At 42.1% G+C, this 15,014-nt stretch overlaps 1 protein-coding gene across 1 annotated transcript; it reads left to right on the forward strand.

Moving 5' to 3' along the window:
* The first annotated feature begins 292 nt into the window (after window positions 1-292).
* LOC106145791 (transcription factor LBX2-like) lies at window positions 293-14,828 on the forward strand. The gene is made up of 3 exons (XM_065067269.1): window positions 293-11,413; window positions 11,584-11,804; window positions 11,929-14,828. Exons 1-3 carry the CDS (start codon window positions 11,194-11,196, stop codon window positions 12,238-12,240), a joined length of 753 nt encoding a protein of 250 aa, XP_064923341.1. The 5' UTR covers window positions 293-11,193; the 3' UTR covers window positions 12,241-14,828.
* Window positions 14,829-15,014: the final 186 nt, after the last annotated feature.

Below are 15,014 nucleotides of genomic sequence, written 5' to 3' on the forward strand. Positions count from 1 at the left end.
TTATGGTTTCATCAGGATTAAAGAATCTACTATGTCTAGAAAATATTATGTTTATTCTATTACAATATCTGGTGCTATACAAGAATAAAAAAGCGTCTTATGTCTTCTGTATAATGCTTGAGTGTATCAGACCTTATATTGCTATAAGTTCATAGTACTGAGTTATGGTTTTACTTTGGGGTGTTTTCATCAATCAGATATTTAAGATTTTGTATTTAGAAACTACCCCCAAAAAACAACAACAAAAAATGTAAATAGCTACTGGAGGAAAAAAAAAAATAAAACGGCAAAAATCCCACAACCAACAACACTCTTTTACAAGGAAACTGATTTGCTTTTGTCCATGAACACTGGTGTATGCACATTTATGTGACACAAATTTCAGAATATAGTTATGTCTAGTGTATAACTGTGGAGTTTTATTTATCACTAACAAGCAGGAAGGGTTGGACTAAAGTTTTCTCCTCCTGTGGGGAATGTCTTTTTAAAAGAAAACACAGGAAAAAACATGTCAAAAAAGCAAGTTCAGTTGTATCTAGTTGGCAAAAGATTGTTGGCATCAGTAATTGAATTGCATAAATGAGGGACTATGCAGTCTGGCCCCATGTTTCCATTCCAATACCAAATTAGCGTGTTTGGAAAAAAATTGAGTTTGTTCTTTAAGCCAATATTGCCACCAGCTGTCCTAGTTCTTCTTCACAGTTTTTTTCCACACTTCTCTTATCTTATTTTTATGTCGTTTCTTTTCCAATTGTGAGCCTTGGAATTTCTGAAATGAAGTTTGCTCCTTGGGAGCCTTTGCAGTTGCTCTGTGCATTGGTGCTCTTTCTGTGTCCCCTTGCAGGTGTCTGTCCCCAGGATCCCTGGGGCTTCCAAGCCTCCTACTAGAGAACTGGGAGCTGTGTCCTAGTTACACCTGCTGCATTTGAAAGTAGGTTTCCAGCTCCAGCACCTCCAGAAGCCTGCCAGGAAACAGGGATTAATTCAGTTGGATCCTATAAATTATTCCATAGAAACCCAAACCAAGAAGCTGGAAAAATATTTAATGAATAGACACTAATTCATGATTCTGACAAATTTCTTTCCTTTGAAATTTTTCAAACACTTCTAAACTGTCCTTTTGTAGTTTTCTACGTTCATCCTCTATGTATCGGGAGTGGTTTCATAAGCTTTACTGAGACTCTTCTGTGAGTACAGTATGTGATTTGCAAAGGATTAAAATTTTAGGAAATCTGTTTCTAAATAACAAATTAATAGACTATAGTTTTAGAAGAGAGAAGCTAACAATAATTTTTCAGTGTTAGACATACAGTAGATTTTTTACAATCCTTGATATTACAATGAGGGCTAGAGTGCAAATAAATTATTTTTCTCCCTCATACCTGCTTAAATACAATCCAAAGAATATCTGGATTTAAAATGCATATTTTTTTAGAAGAAGATTTTATTTCTCAAAACATGCTTTATAAATAATAATTTTAAAATAGATGTTGAGCTTTAGAAGGAGTCTCAAAGCATTAGAAATGCAGGTTTGAACAGTATTTGAAAACTCAAGTCCTATAAATCAAGCTTAATCGAGTACTCATCTTTGCAAAAACAGGACTCTTCACCCATGAATTTTTTTGTCTTCATTTAGTTATTAAAAATGTCAATATTATAAATGTTAGAAATTTCCAGATAGTAATTTTAACTGTCACCACTACCATTTGCTTTGTAAAAGATTTTTTCCCTAAAGCTTTTTTCTTGTAATTATTTTAAGTACCAGTAAATGACTAATTTGTGGCAGAAGATTCCGCTGGGTTTTGCAATGTGATTTCATACTCTGATAACTTTAAAATACATGTTAGAATTAACAATTCCACCTTTCTGCTAAATAGCAGATCTACCTTTGTCTGGATGACCACAGTGTGGTTGACAGTCGCTGCTATTTAAGATTTTACTGTGATTAATAGAGAGAAACTAGTTGAAAATCTGAAGGTGGAAAGCAATTGAGATTAAAGTTACCACGAGACAAGAGAGTTCATGATTGAAAGGAAAGAAAGGGATGAGAGAAGCAGAATAACAACAGTGGTCTTCAAAAAAAAGCAAACTTCAATAAATTTGAGGAACTAGTATATAAGGTACCAAGGGAAGGAATTCTAAAGCAAATAGAAGTTCAGGAGGGCTGAGAGTTTCTAAAAAGAGGTTTCTAAAACAGACCGCATTAAGTATAACAATCTATCTTCATGCAAAGGAAAGAAAACTGACAGAGCAGTGTGGCAGCATTAGGGGCTCATCAATGACCTGAAAAAAAATCAAAAAAGAATACTGAAAAGAGTAGGAACAAGAAGACTGCATTGACAAGAACAAATATAAAAGAACAGCACAGCAGGTTAGGAACAAAACTGGACAGATAAAATGCTATTGCCACCAAAGGAAAAGTGAAACAGTAAAACTGGATTCTTAAATAATTTTCTATTATACAATAACAGTTCTCTGCTTACTAGGAGAGCTGAATAAATATCAGATGGTGCAAAAGCCTGAAGTGCTTGCTATTTCACTCCCCTCTGAACAGTGCATATTATGATCAAAGTTAGCCAGGAAACAGGAATGCAGGTCAGAATGGGAGACTGTCAGACTAATTAGATGTATGAGAACATTAAATTCTGATTCAGTCTGTTCTATAATAATGAGCAAAAATTAAATAATCTTGGGTCCACCTGACCTGATTATATATTAGGTCACTAAGATCCAGATGATGATACTGTGGGTACACAGCTAGTTAATACGTTATTTCAAAGGGTAAATACCAGTGCTTGATAAACTGTGAAGATAAACTGAGCAGGGTGGGTGGGGCTATCCATATGTTATGAGCAAAAAGCAGGTACAGATCCCTCAGAGATGAAACACAAGTCTCATTAAGTAAAAGCTTTGGGTTTATCAAAAGCATAGCATTACCACAGTGGGAACCCTGGGGCACTGACACTGATCGAATGGGAACTCAATGCAGTGGACCCCTGCTCAGGAGTGGTGCTCAAGGAAAAGCACCTCAGAGGTGGGTAGTAAAACTTGTGCTGATTAATATATACATATGCCATGTCCTGTTTTGCTCATTAGCAAACTGATGTAGTGCAGGTGCTGTTGTCTGAGTTCCAAGATCCACAGCTGACCTTCAGCTTGGCAGCTGTGCAAGGGTTTGTGCTGGGCTGAGGGAAAGCGAACTATCCTGGCTTATCGTAATGAGATAAAATGTGCTTGGGACTCTACATATTGTGATGGAAAGAAGTGAACTATTCCATGTTACAGTCACAACATGATAAGACGTGCTTGGGACTCTGCATACTGGGATGGGGGAGGCAAACTATCCTGGGTTACTGTAACAAAGTCTTCTCACGCCCTATCATTACAGGTGGGGCCTGGATCCAATTGTGTCTGGGATTTCTACTGATGAAATCCAGCATACTTACACAACACACAGGATTAGAACTCACAATAATCGTGATGATGGTTTAAATTTAAGCTCTAAGTCCTACATTTCTGAAGGATAAAAATGAAATTATAAATAACTGCAGAACTTCAGAAAAAATCTCTGGGGACCATAATAGATCACAAACTGAACATGAATCTGTGTGTAAAGTTTTCAAAAGGAAAAAAAAAAAAGAGGGAAAGCCAAAGGTGTCCTATAAGAGAGTCATATATGACAGAAGGTAATTATTTTTTCTCTGGCACTGGTGAAGCATCAACATGAATACTTTACCGTTTAGGCACTGCACTTAAGATACATACAGGCAACATGAAAGAGAACAGAGGACCATAATAAAAATATGTTTAAAAACATAAACAGAGAAAGCCTGAAAGAACTGGACTTATGTAGACAAGATTAGATTGAGCAGGACTGTGTGTGAAATGTTACTGTAAAAAGTTGTAGTAGCTACAGACAGATGGAGTTTTCTCCATGCTCTGTGAAGCTTAAGTGAGGCAGTATTAATTTTGAAGGAAGGTTTCAGTTTTTACATTGGAAAGATTCATGTGAAGCACTGGAACAGGTTGCTGATCTGTAATACGCCTGTAGTATCCCCTTTCCTATAAATTTGTTAGAACAGATCAGATAAAACTGTAGTGAGTGCCTAGGCCCACTTGGTCCTGTCCCTGGGAAGGGACAGTGGCTCAGCACTGATCTTCAGTCACTCTATATTCTCGCTAAAGTAGATTAGACATAAAATTTGAACACCTGCAATCAGAGAATGCTATTAATTTGATTATTAATTTCATTGTATAACAGTTACTTTAATTTTCAAAGTTTTATTTGTATTTTTCCACTGATACATAGCAAAAGAGTAGGTGTTGCTAGGGCGTGCATTACTTGAACTTATGTAAAACATGTTGCAGAGGAATACTGAATTTGCATTATATACGTATATTAATGCAGTGGAAAAGTGATGATTTCTAAAAGCAGCAGAGGAGTAAAAGCCTACCATGCACATCCCTGTGTTGGGGAGAGTGGAAAGCAAGTCTCATCAGTTGCCTTATCTGCCAAGAACTGAGTCATCATCCCTGTAAGTATTTAAAAGATGTGTAGATGGCGGTGCTTAGGGACATGGTTTAGTGGTGGACTTGGCAGTGTTAGGTTTCCGGTTAACCTCGGTGGTCTTAAAGGTCTTTTCCAACCTAAATGATTCTCTGATTCTACCACTGCCTCAGCTAAACTTCTGTAACTTTTTTCCCTATGTGTAGCAGTTTCCTGGATGCGAAGTCTTGATATAACCAGGAGATGGCACGAGAGACCCTTGCAGGCTTCTAAATGTACATGCCGCACTATGAGCAAAGGTACTGTGGAAAACGTTCTGCCTGAATTCTGCCCATTAGAAACAGGCAAACACGAAATGGCAGAGATTTTTTTAATTCCATTTTTAAACCAAACGTGTTTACATTCAGCTGCTTCTTTCTTTTGAAGAAATGCATGCGTAAGCAACTTTATAAATTAAAATCTTAATTACTTTCTGTTGGTGTGTAATGCATCCATTTGCGTAAAACCTGTCAAAGGAAGTACACTGTATTGGTTGGAGCAAATGTAGACATTGAATTACACGTTATAGGGACAGTGTTAATCAGCTTACTAGATTCCTGTCCTCACTCCCTGTAGCCCACTTTTTCCCTTGTCAGTAAAGTGACAGAGGATGTCAGGATGAGTGCTCCCTGTTCTAGGGTGCAGTGAAGGCAGACAGCATCATTTGTGCTCTGTTGCTACAGTTCTGCATCTTCTCTTCCTCAGCTGTGAGTAATATTTGCAGGATACTTGATGCAAGTGACTGAAAGAAAACAGGAAGAAACAGTGTAGAGTGAGGAACACAGAAGAGGGGAAGAAATAACTAGAAACAGGAAACAGAAGAGCCTTGAAGTCAGAAAAAAATGTAACTTTTTTTTTTTTTTCCATTTAATTTGAACAAACTGGTTTTGGAGCAGTACAAAGATCTTATTTATATTAGGTGCAAGTTAAGGGAAGGAAGAGTCAGTAAAATACTTTCACGGCTGGGACCAATGCATTTCAGAGCAGCATCGTATGGCACAGACCAGGATGAGCACAGAGGGTGATAGATGACCCAGGGTTGCCAGCTGTGATAGCTCATTCTCCTGCTGACTCGTCATGCTCAAATGCCAACTCTAAAATCAAGGTAATAAAAAAAAATTGAGTCATTCTTTAATAGCTTAAAGTGAAAAATTACTTTCAATAATAATAAATGCTTTAGTCATAGTATAGCTACATTTCTTTAGAAGGTATTTGTGGGAAACAAAAACTAAAAATAATGGAACATTTCTGATTTAATGCATTCTCAGTTTTATGTTTAGTAGGTTGTTAAATGTAATTTTAGAAGTAACTATCATGAAAAAATTTATCCTTCAGCAAAGACTGACAGAGAAAGGGGTCTTGATCTAAAATGTGTAGTAAGCCTCTGTTAGGTTTTGAAAAGATTTCAGAGTGTCTTCAGAGTGTCTAAGTGTGACATTTTGTGGTCTTGGTCAGATTATTAGTCCAAGTGATCTGAACAATTACTAAAACCAGTGGGGTTTATGTGAATTTGCATATGCACATTATTCTCTGTAGGTGTACCTCATATCCCTACATAATACACATTTTTAATGAAATCCAGATCCTAAAGCATATTTATGCGCCTAACAATTAATTCCTATCTACTTTGGAAAATAAAACCCCTTCTAAAGCCTTTTTTCATGCTGCTTCCTTTCAACAAATAGTTTTTAAACTCTGATTACTACTGATGAACCTTGCTTCTGTAACGACAGCGGTACATGTTTTAAATGTTGTCCTGATTCATACTGACTTTGACTTCCTTATTTAATAAGCTTAAATTTGGGTAAGAAACTATTAAAAACATAACATGTGTTTTCTTTCTTAATATTTACAGCAGCTCTCTGCAGAATGTATATTTTTTAAAACATTTCACTGATTCTACTTAGCAGCTGGTAATAGCCTTATGGTAAGGAGCCATGGGAGCTCTTAGCATTTTGAGTGCTGTGTTGATTTAGATCAATTCCAAGCATGATGAGACATTTAATTTTCCTCTATGTATCATCACTCTGTTTAATCCAAGCTTTCCTGGTATTTCTGCGCATATGGTCTTTTCATTCCTCATGGAAAAGTAGCTCTTATTTCTGTCAAAGAGGAAAGATTATAATAATTGATAATGAAGAGATTGGTTAGAGGCCATTTGTAATGCTTTTAAGTCCTAAAGGGTAGTTTCTCAGAAGTTACAATGATTGGATAAACATGCCACGATAAAGACCATATAAATTGTATAGCAGATGCCAGCAGCCCTTGCTTCACTTGGCAGATCTCCACAGGAAATAAATGTGCATGTCCACAGATGGATCTACGTCCTTCTGTGTGTCATAAGCTGCCCTTTTAAGTGTCTGCATTGCGTCACCACCAAGCTACTCCCAAGGACCACGCGTTCACTCTAGTTTCACCCTCCACTGTTATAAGAAAGGGTCACCTTCTATTTCAAAATGACAGTCCTCTTCTTTGATCTTGTGTACCCCCACTGCAGCAAGGCCAAGTGGTGGCAGTTTTCTCCAGTACCTGTGGGGAACCCAAGGCAGCCCTCAGCTACTCTCTCCTCAGTTCCTTCAAAGCTTCATTAGGGAAGGGGATATCTCAGAGCACAGTCCTGCCCCTCTGCAGGGCTCCGAGCTGGCTTACTAGGGCAGAGCTGGCCTTTGGGGTGGAAGATGTGGTGCAACAGTTTTAATGGTTCTCAAAGGCTGAGCTATTATCCCAAAATATATCTGTTATAAACTGCCCAGTAAGCATCCAAGCAGGACTAGCTAGTTCTGCAGAACATCCTCAGCCTGAAACCACTGTTGTGTGTGTGCTTTTCTGTGGTGATACTTTGTGTATAAGGACCATTATCTTTATCCCATCCTACCCATCCCAGCTAGACATCTATAAAGCCACTTTAAATGCAGCTGCAGCTCACAAGAAATATGGGGGTCAGTGTCAAGTGACAAATCTCAACTCATTTTCATTCCCCTGGATGCTAAAATGTTCACTTCTATATCACCTCCCACAGAATGGCCTGGCCCAGCCTGGCTTGGCATTTGGCATTATGATCCTCAGTCTCCTGTGGTCTTCAGAAAGCTGATGGCCTTTATTTTCATTGAGAAGGTTCTGACTCCCCAAAGAGGGCAACTGTGTATTGTACAGACATCTGCATAAAATATTGTCATTATCTTCAGTAAATGGATTTTCAAATTTCTGCTAGTGGCAGTCATGTTGGTATGTCTGGGCTCTTTGTCTCTACCTGCTTGTAGCAGCAGAGTGAAGGTCCTGTTTGTTCCTGCTCTTCCCTGAGAAATTCCTGAGGACTTTAGCATGAGCATGTTTACAGCCCAGTGACAATATCACTTGATTTTAAACATAGCATTTCTGCTTAATAGTTTAGCAGGAGGTTTTCAAACAAACACTTAATGAATAATACATAGAAATAGAATGAAGGCAGCTTAAGAATTTTAGATAAAATTAAGCTAGCAGCTGTTAAATATTGTGGCAGTCATTACATCCAGAAGTCATCTGCCATCTATCCATGATATTTCTACATTTTATCTATAATGGAAATGAGATTTAGTTTAACCTTGTCACAACATGATCAGTTTGTGTATCTGAGAGCTCAACATTTGACACCATCTTTCAGCTGTGGCATTTGCCTCAATACAACGCAATTAATAAACCAGCAGTGTATAAACATGTAATTTGCAGCTCAGATGGTAAAAAATGTCTTAAAATCTGTAAAGAAACTATGCAACAGATGTATCAGTGGATGCTAAAACCCGAGATTTTCTATCTTTTAGAGCACCATCGTATGTCATCTATTCTTTTTGTCTTATCCAACAGCTTGCCAAGTACCTTTATTTGTTGACATAAAATAAAGCTACAAGAATAACATAATATAGATAGTTTTATACTTTAAAAAATATTTTTATATAGATATAGAGGTATATATGTTATATATAAGTATGTAAGCAGCATGTAAGTATGTTTTTTATATGTATATATAATACGTAGGGACTAAGAATGGAAATAATTCTGGGCACAAGGGACATATTTATCTCTTTGGGATGGGATCTTGCCTCACCCGTGAGGCAGAATGCTGTTAAAGTAAGCAGAGGTATTTAAATCAAGAAGGAAGCTTGCAGGAAAGTTACGCTTCCTTTTTCTGATCTTTATGAGAATTTAGTCATTGCAAAGGAGGTCTGGCAGGATTCTTCAGGCAGGTGGTGGCACTAGTATTCCCAGTTCTGATTGAAGAGACTGCAGCCAGGCCACATGTTAAGTGCAGCCATCTCAAGGGGACTTGTCATTTATGAACTTGGTTAACAGAGCAGATTCCTGTATGTCTCCTCTCCATCTCCTGCCTGCTTGGTCTGCTCTGTGAAATGTGTTGGCACCAGAACTGGCTAATACGTAAATGCTTAGAAGTTCTGGTATTCTAAAATATTTCCTTCGATTTGTGGTGGAGTAGTCTTCACAATTATCTAATGAAAATTACAATTAAGAACCTGTGCATGGAATATTCTGAGATTGGAAAAGGAGAGGGATTTTTGTATAAATGAGAGGAAATTTAAAACAAGTCTTGTACAGTTTGGCCAAGTAAACTTTCTAAATTTTCCAATGTTAACCAGAAAATGCTTGGGAAGGATAGGTGGATGGAGTTTTTAGTCATTAGATATCAGATACTTTCATACAGTGAAAAGATACAAATATATATGTCCTGCAGGGCTTTGTCCATGTTGGAGATGTTTCTGAGCTTCTTTAGGTATGTCACAGATGTATAGGAGGCATTAATGCTTGAACTTTTGTTTAGACATTTTTATGCCAGTTCCCTTAGTTTCCTCCTTAAAGCTTGTTTAGTAGGCTCAGGCTATTGCTGCAGTGCAGGCTGCAATGTCAATCCCTACCTACACAGGCCAAAAACAAAGGTTCTAGATCAGTTATTAGCCACCTTTAAATAAAGGTGACAACAGCGTTTGTATTTTTGTTGGGCAGAGACAAACTCTTGACCAGTGGCATCACTGGTAGAACAGAGAAGAACTTTAACCATGCCATGAGAATGAACAAGAAAGGGGAGACAGAACTTAGAAGGGGCTTACAAGTCAAACTTGAAAATAGTTCAATGAAACAATTTTCTAGTAAGCAGAAAATGGTAAGATTTTGTGATGGATGGATATAGCAAGTTGAAATGTTGACTTTAGAAAAGGATAGATCAAGACGATTTGAGTAAAACTTTTTACTGGATTAATATAAAGGAAAAGATACATCTTTGCAAGATTAAAATTGAATATGTTGAAAGATTTAGATATACACTAAGCAGGAGGGGTTCAGTCTTCAAGCCTCTACCTCACTGACAGTTTAAGAAATAGGTAGAATCATGGTTACATTAACTGTCATTGCAGACAAAGTGAATGCTGAAAAATCCAGCAGGGAGTGGCAGAATATCAGAGCCATTCACAGGGTAAAGGGACAGTAGAGCACTGGGTTTGTGTGCAGGGGGTAAAGGCTGAGTGTAAAGCCAAAAACAGTAACAAGCACAGACAAATCAGACATGCAGTTGTGATTTCTGGAGGCAGACTTATGCCAGGCAGGAGTGTGACAGGAGTTATCACTGGTGCAGTTGTCCCACTCTGTTCTTGCACAGAAGAGAATGGTAAGGGGAGAGAATTAATGGTTAACCTTACAGTGAAAAACTGCCTATAAAGCACCAGGAACCTTTTGTAAATATACTACAGAGGCATTAGTGCATCAGCCAAGTGTTCCTGGTGTACACAAAACCGAAGGATGTATGGGAACACTTCTGAAAGACGTGCATAAGGTAGTAAGAGTAAAGACAGGGAGAGTAAGATAACAGAGAAACCTGTGTGACCTGCACAGCTTGCAAGACATCTGGGAGGAGATATGTGACACGATTCCTGTAACCTCAGCAGAAGTCTCAGCAGAGTGTTAATTCTAAGGCAATAATAGTCTTTTTTGGATTATTTTCTAACATACTTTATATAAGCAGCCAAGAGCTGGCCCATTGCTACAACTGAACAGCCTTTAACATTCTTCTCCAAGCTCCTCACGCTGTGCTTGGTACTTATAACCTGATGCTGCAGGCTCAGGATAATGCAATGACTGAGTTTATCCATTTGCGTGCCTCAGGCTGTCTCGGGAACACAGTGCTCGACCCAGAGAGGCGCAGGCTCAGGAAGATCGGTTTGGACAGTGGATCTTCTGCCTGAAAATCAATGAAAAAGCCAGCTCTAGGGGAAGAGGGATAGGGAGCAGCAGCGTCCCCTCTCCCGCCAGCGTCTGGGGATGGTCCCAGTGGGCTCCCCCGGGGGTGCATTCCCCAGCGCCGTTTGAGGCCGCTCAACTCTATAAATGCCATTTGCATCGGGATAGGATGTAACAAGAGCTGTAAATCACTGACGGCGGAGTGAACTCTTCAGGGGCAGACACAGCGGAGCCGAGCCTTCGCTAGCTGTGGCAATGTGTGAACGGTATCTTTTGTTGGGGGGGAGGACTGATGGCAATTAGATGATACTTATCTGGCCCTTTGATGTGTATTTACACAAACAACGTTTTCCTCCGGGAGCTGCGGTATAAAGGAGGAGCCGGTGTCCCCTGCACCCTCCTTCTCGGCATCTCTGAAACAAAGCAGGATGACCAAGGCCCCTTTCTCTGTGGAGTGGTTGTCGCAGAGCAGCCAGGCCCTCAAGAGCCCCACCGAGGGCTCCCCGCACCGAGCATCCTCCACGAGCCACCGGCCCAGCTTTCGCCTCAGCCCCTCCTTGAGCGAGCGGAGCAAGGAGCAGTCCGCCGGCCCGCGGGCCGGAAGAGGCGGCAGGAGCAAGGAGCGCTTGACGGCCACCCCCGCTGCAGGTAACCGCAATCTCCGCGACCGTCGGGGCAACCCGCGCTGGGAGGGCGAGGACGGACGGGCCCTGTGCTGCCCCTAAAGCCCCGATAAAGGCAGTGCAGTGGCTGCCCGGAGGCGAACGGGCACACCCGAGGTTCCTGGCCCTGGCTCACCCCTTTTTCCCTCTCCCCAGGAGCAGGCGGGCGGCCGTGGGGAGCGGAGCAGCCCCCGCCGGAGGGAGGTCCCGAGTGCTCGGGCCCCGAGGAGCCCGGCGGCAGGGGCGGCCGGCGGCTGCGCACGGCGTTCAGCGCCGAACAGCTCAGCACCCTGGAGAGCTCCTTCCAGCGGCAGCAGTACCTGGGGGCCGCCGAGCGCCGTCGGCTGGCGGGCAGGATGCGGCTCTCGGAGGTGCAGGTGAGCGCGGGGGCAAACGGGCAAGGGAGGGCACAACAGTTTGGGCAATGGCTTGGGTGTGGGCCATGGCAGGGGCTGTGTGCCGTTGTAACCTCACCTCCTTCCCTCCTGGCCTCTCCCCCAGATCAAGACCTGGTTTCAGAACCGTCGGATGAAGCTCAAGCGGCAGCTGCAGGAGCTGAGGACGGAGCCTTTCTGCAGCCCATCTCTCCCTTACGGACCTCAGAGTGGTGTTGTGTCCTTGCCGCTCACGTACATGGCCCAGCCCCCGCCTCTGGCCCAGCAAGAGGCTGCCTCTGGGGGCTTCACCTTGGCGGCACTGCCAGCACCCACTCTGGACCTCAGCAGCGCCTGCAGAGCACAGCCTGTGGGCTTTTGGGGCGCACCCTGCTTTGTAGGGTACAGAGATCCCAGAGCTTTCTTGCTGGGTGTCTGACCCTCTATATGGACTATGACTAAGGAGGATTTGCACTAACAATAACCATCAGGGCTGCCCTTGTCTATAACTGCCTGGTGGAGTTATGATGCAGCACTGAGCAAAATATTTTACAGAGACACAGTGGAAAATCTGGATCCTGGACTTCATGCCCCTGCATTTATAGGCAACTGTATAAAATAGAAATACAACACAAGACAAACATTAATATAAATGGAATCTTTTAATAAACCTAAACTTTTTCCATCTTTCATGTGAATTCCTTCCACAAAGATTGTAAAGCTATTTATCCTTCCATAAAAGAGAGTTCCTCTTCATTAAGGGAAGCATAGGCTCATTTTCTAGATCTCTTCTGGCATCCTGCAATTTACTCAGGGTAAGTGCAAAACGTGCATTTCACCCTGTCCTCTAAAGCAGGTATCCAACCCCTTCAGCTGCTTTCCAGGTGACACTTTTTCTGATGGAACTGTGCTTTTAACCAAATATGTGCATGCACCTGTTACTAATACTTAATACTGGTTTTGCTATAGCAGCAGAAGAGGTGCTTTCTGTTGCAGCCTTTAAAAGAACATATAGAATATGATTTTAAGATCCAAACCATTATTTTCTAAATAAATATGTAAATACATCTTCACACTCATGTGTAGCCTCAGTAGATTAGTGAGGACCTCTTGCCTAAACAGATACTGGGAAGGATCTAGACTTGAAATTTCTTATCAACTAAAAAGTCTCAACAAAATAGTATTGCGGCATCTCACATGTACCTAATGGTGTACAAGGGTGATTATCGAAAGAAATACAACATTCCAAAGCTGGTTTTCCCTAAACGACAATAAAGTTTGTTAGTGTTCTGCTATGCACTTTTAAAAATTTGAATAATGCTCCAGAAAACATAAGATCGAAATGGTTTGATTTCAGGCTAGAAAAACAGCTCTGAGAAATGATCCTTGAATGATGTAAGTTGCCATAAATCTTTCAAAGTCAGTTGTTAACTAACATGAAAAGAGCAATAAAAATTTCCATCACTTTAGAGATGATCTTTGTGGTTACTAGAAGACTTCCTGTGCACTTGTAATCTGGGATGTCATAATGAGTGATCTGAAGGTTCTCTGTCACTCATCCTTGAACACACTTATTTTCTTTTGTATACAGGGCCATTCTGTGCCTTGGATACACTGGCCTGGTAAAAAGCAACATTGTGCAGCTGAAGGCTGTGGCCTTTGATTATCTGAGTGGCTGTCATATTTGAAAGTCTCAATTATTTTGTAACCCATACTGCTTTTCTAGCCTTTTGAGATATTACATTTGCTTGCAATTGCACAATTGATGTGGTTCTAATGCAACAGTTTCAGAAAACTAATAAGGGTTCAGGTGCTATCAGTCTTGCTGAGATCTCTTCAGGAATAAGATGCAATTTGGGATTAAGGAAACTTCTTGAGATGAGAGAAAAATTCTAATTGAATGGAGGCTTATTTCTCAAAGCCAGGTGTTACCAAATGGCTATATTGATTCAGAAAACAAAACAACAAACAGAAAAACACACACACAAAAAACCACAAACAAAAAAAATCACAAACAACCGAAACACCAGCAACCTTCTGTGACTTTCAAACGTCACTAGAGGACAGGGATGTGTCCAGGAAGAGGTCTGCAATGGTGAATACTTTCTCTAAAGGAGTGACATTTTTAAAACAGCAAAAGAGTCAAGTTCAATAAATATACAATTTACCTAGGAAAAAAAAAAAAAAAGTCTTAAGCGTGAGACTCGATTCGGCTAGCCCACTAGCCCATTTTCAGGAAGTTAGTGGTAGAGGGGCTAGTTGATGCCCTTATAACTTTGTATGGCCACAGGGAAAGATGCTACCTCTCTTCCAGATGCTTTGCTCAACCCGGAAAAAAAAAAAAAAAAAAAAAAAAAAAAAAAAGAACAGTCAAAAGCCCTTCGTGCTGCCAGAAGCCAGATCGGGCGGTATCGGGGTGGGGGGTGCACCCTTCAAGACGACCGGCCGGGCCCGGGGCTGCCCGCAGCCCTGCGGGAGCGCCCCAAACCCGGACCAAATGGAGGGAGTGAAAGGGAAAGGGGAGGACGGGCACCACCGCAGCTGGGCCCGGGGGAAATGAGAGAGAGATGAAAGGGCTCAGGAGGACAGAAGGAGAACAAAGTGCTTCCACGCGCGGAGGGGAGCTGCTTCCGTGGGGACAGAGAGGCCCCCCACCCCGCGAAAGGTAGTAAGGGAACGACAGGAGCACACCTTATAGGAGTCTGCGAACTTCCCGGGGGCAGCTCCGGCTGAGCCTTCTGTAGGGTGTCTGTCCCGTCCGCCCCCGCGGATTTACCCTCCCAGCCCCGGAGCTGGTAACGCAGGCCCGGCGCCGCTGCAGCACCGGGCTCCTCGCAGTGGGCTGGCCGGGCTGAGCCGTGCGATGGCAGCGCAGCCCAGAGCCGGCCTGACCCTGCGGCTACCGTCACCCGAGCACAGCTCGACGGAGGCCCAGCGGTGCTCAGAGGGTTGAGGGAGCAGTATCCCCTCCGTGTAAAGGTTTAGAACAAGCCAGAGACATCTGAGGCCGCCGCGACAGCATGTAGTGTTGCAGCCTGCCACAATTTAAAACCACGGAGGCTGTGGGGACCACGCTGAGACAAGCAGGGCTGCGGGGCCGGGCGGCACCGGCCGTGGGGGCAATGTGGGAGATGAAGGCTTTGTTTATGGGGCGCGGGTATGCGGCTTCCTGCAGTTCTGCTAAGGCAGGCGGGTTTCGTGCCAGGGGTGCGG

The sequence above is a fragment of the Columba livia genome, chromosome 6 (assembly GCF_036013475.1).
Source record: "Columba livia isolate bColLiv1 breed racing homer chromosome 6, bColLiv1.pat.W.v2, whole genome shotgun sequence".
NCBI classification, from domain to species: domain Eukaryota; kingdom Metazoa; phylum Chordata; class Aves; order Columbiformes; family Columbidae; genus Columba; species Columba livia.

Bases quoted from the DNA above. Each gene is read 5' to 3' on its own strand.
- LOC106145791 (XM_065067269.1), top strand. From the start codon at position 11,194: ATGACCAAGGCCCCTTTCTCTGTGGAGTGGTTGTCGCAGAGCAGCCAG. The intron at 11,414-11,583 runs GTAACCGCAATC...CCCTCTCCCCAG, and splicing joins GACGGCCACCCCCGCTGCAG to GAGCAGGCGGGCGGCCGTGG. The intron at 11,805-11,928 runs GTGAGCGCGGGG...CCTCTCCCCCAG, and splicing joins TGCGGCTCTCGGAGGTGCAG to ATCAAGACCTGGTTTCAGAA.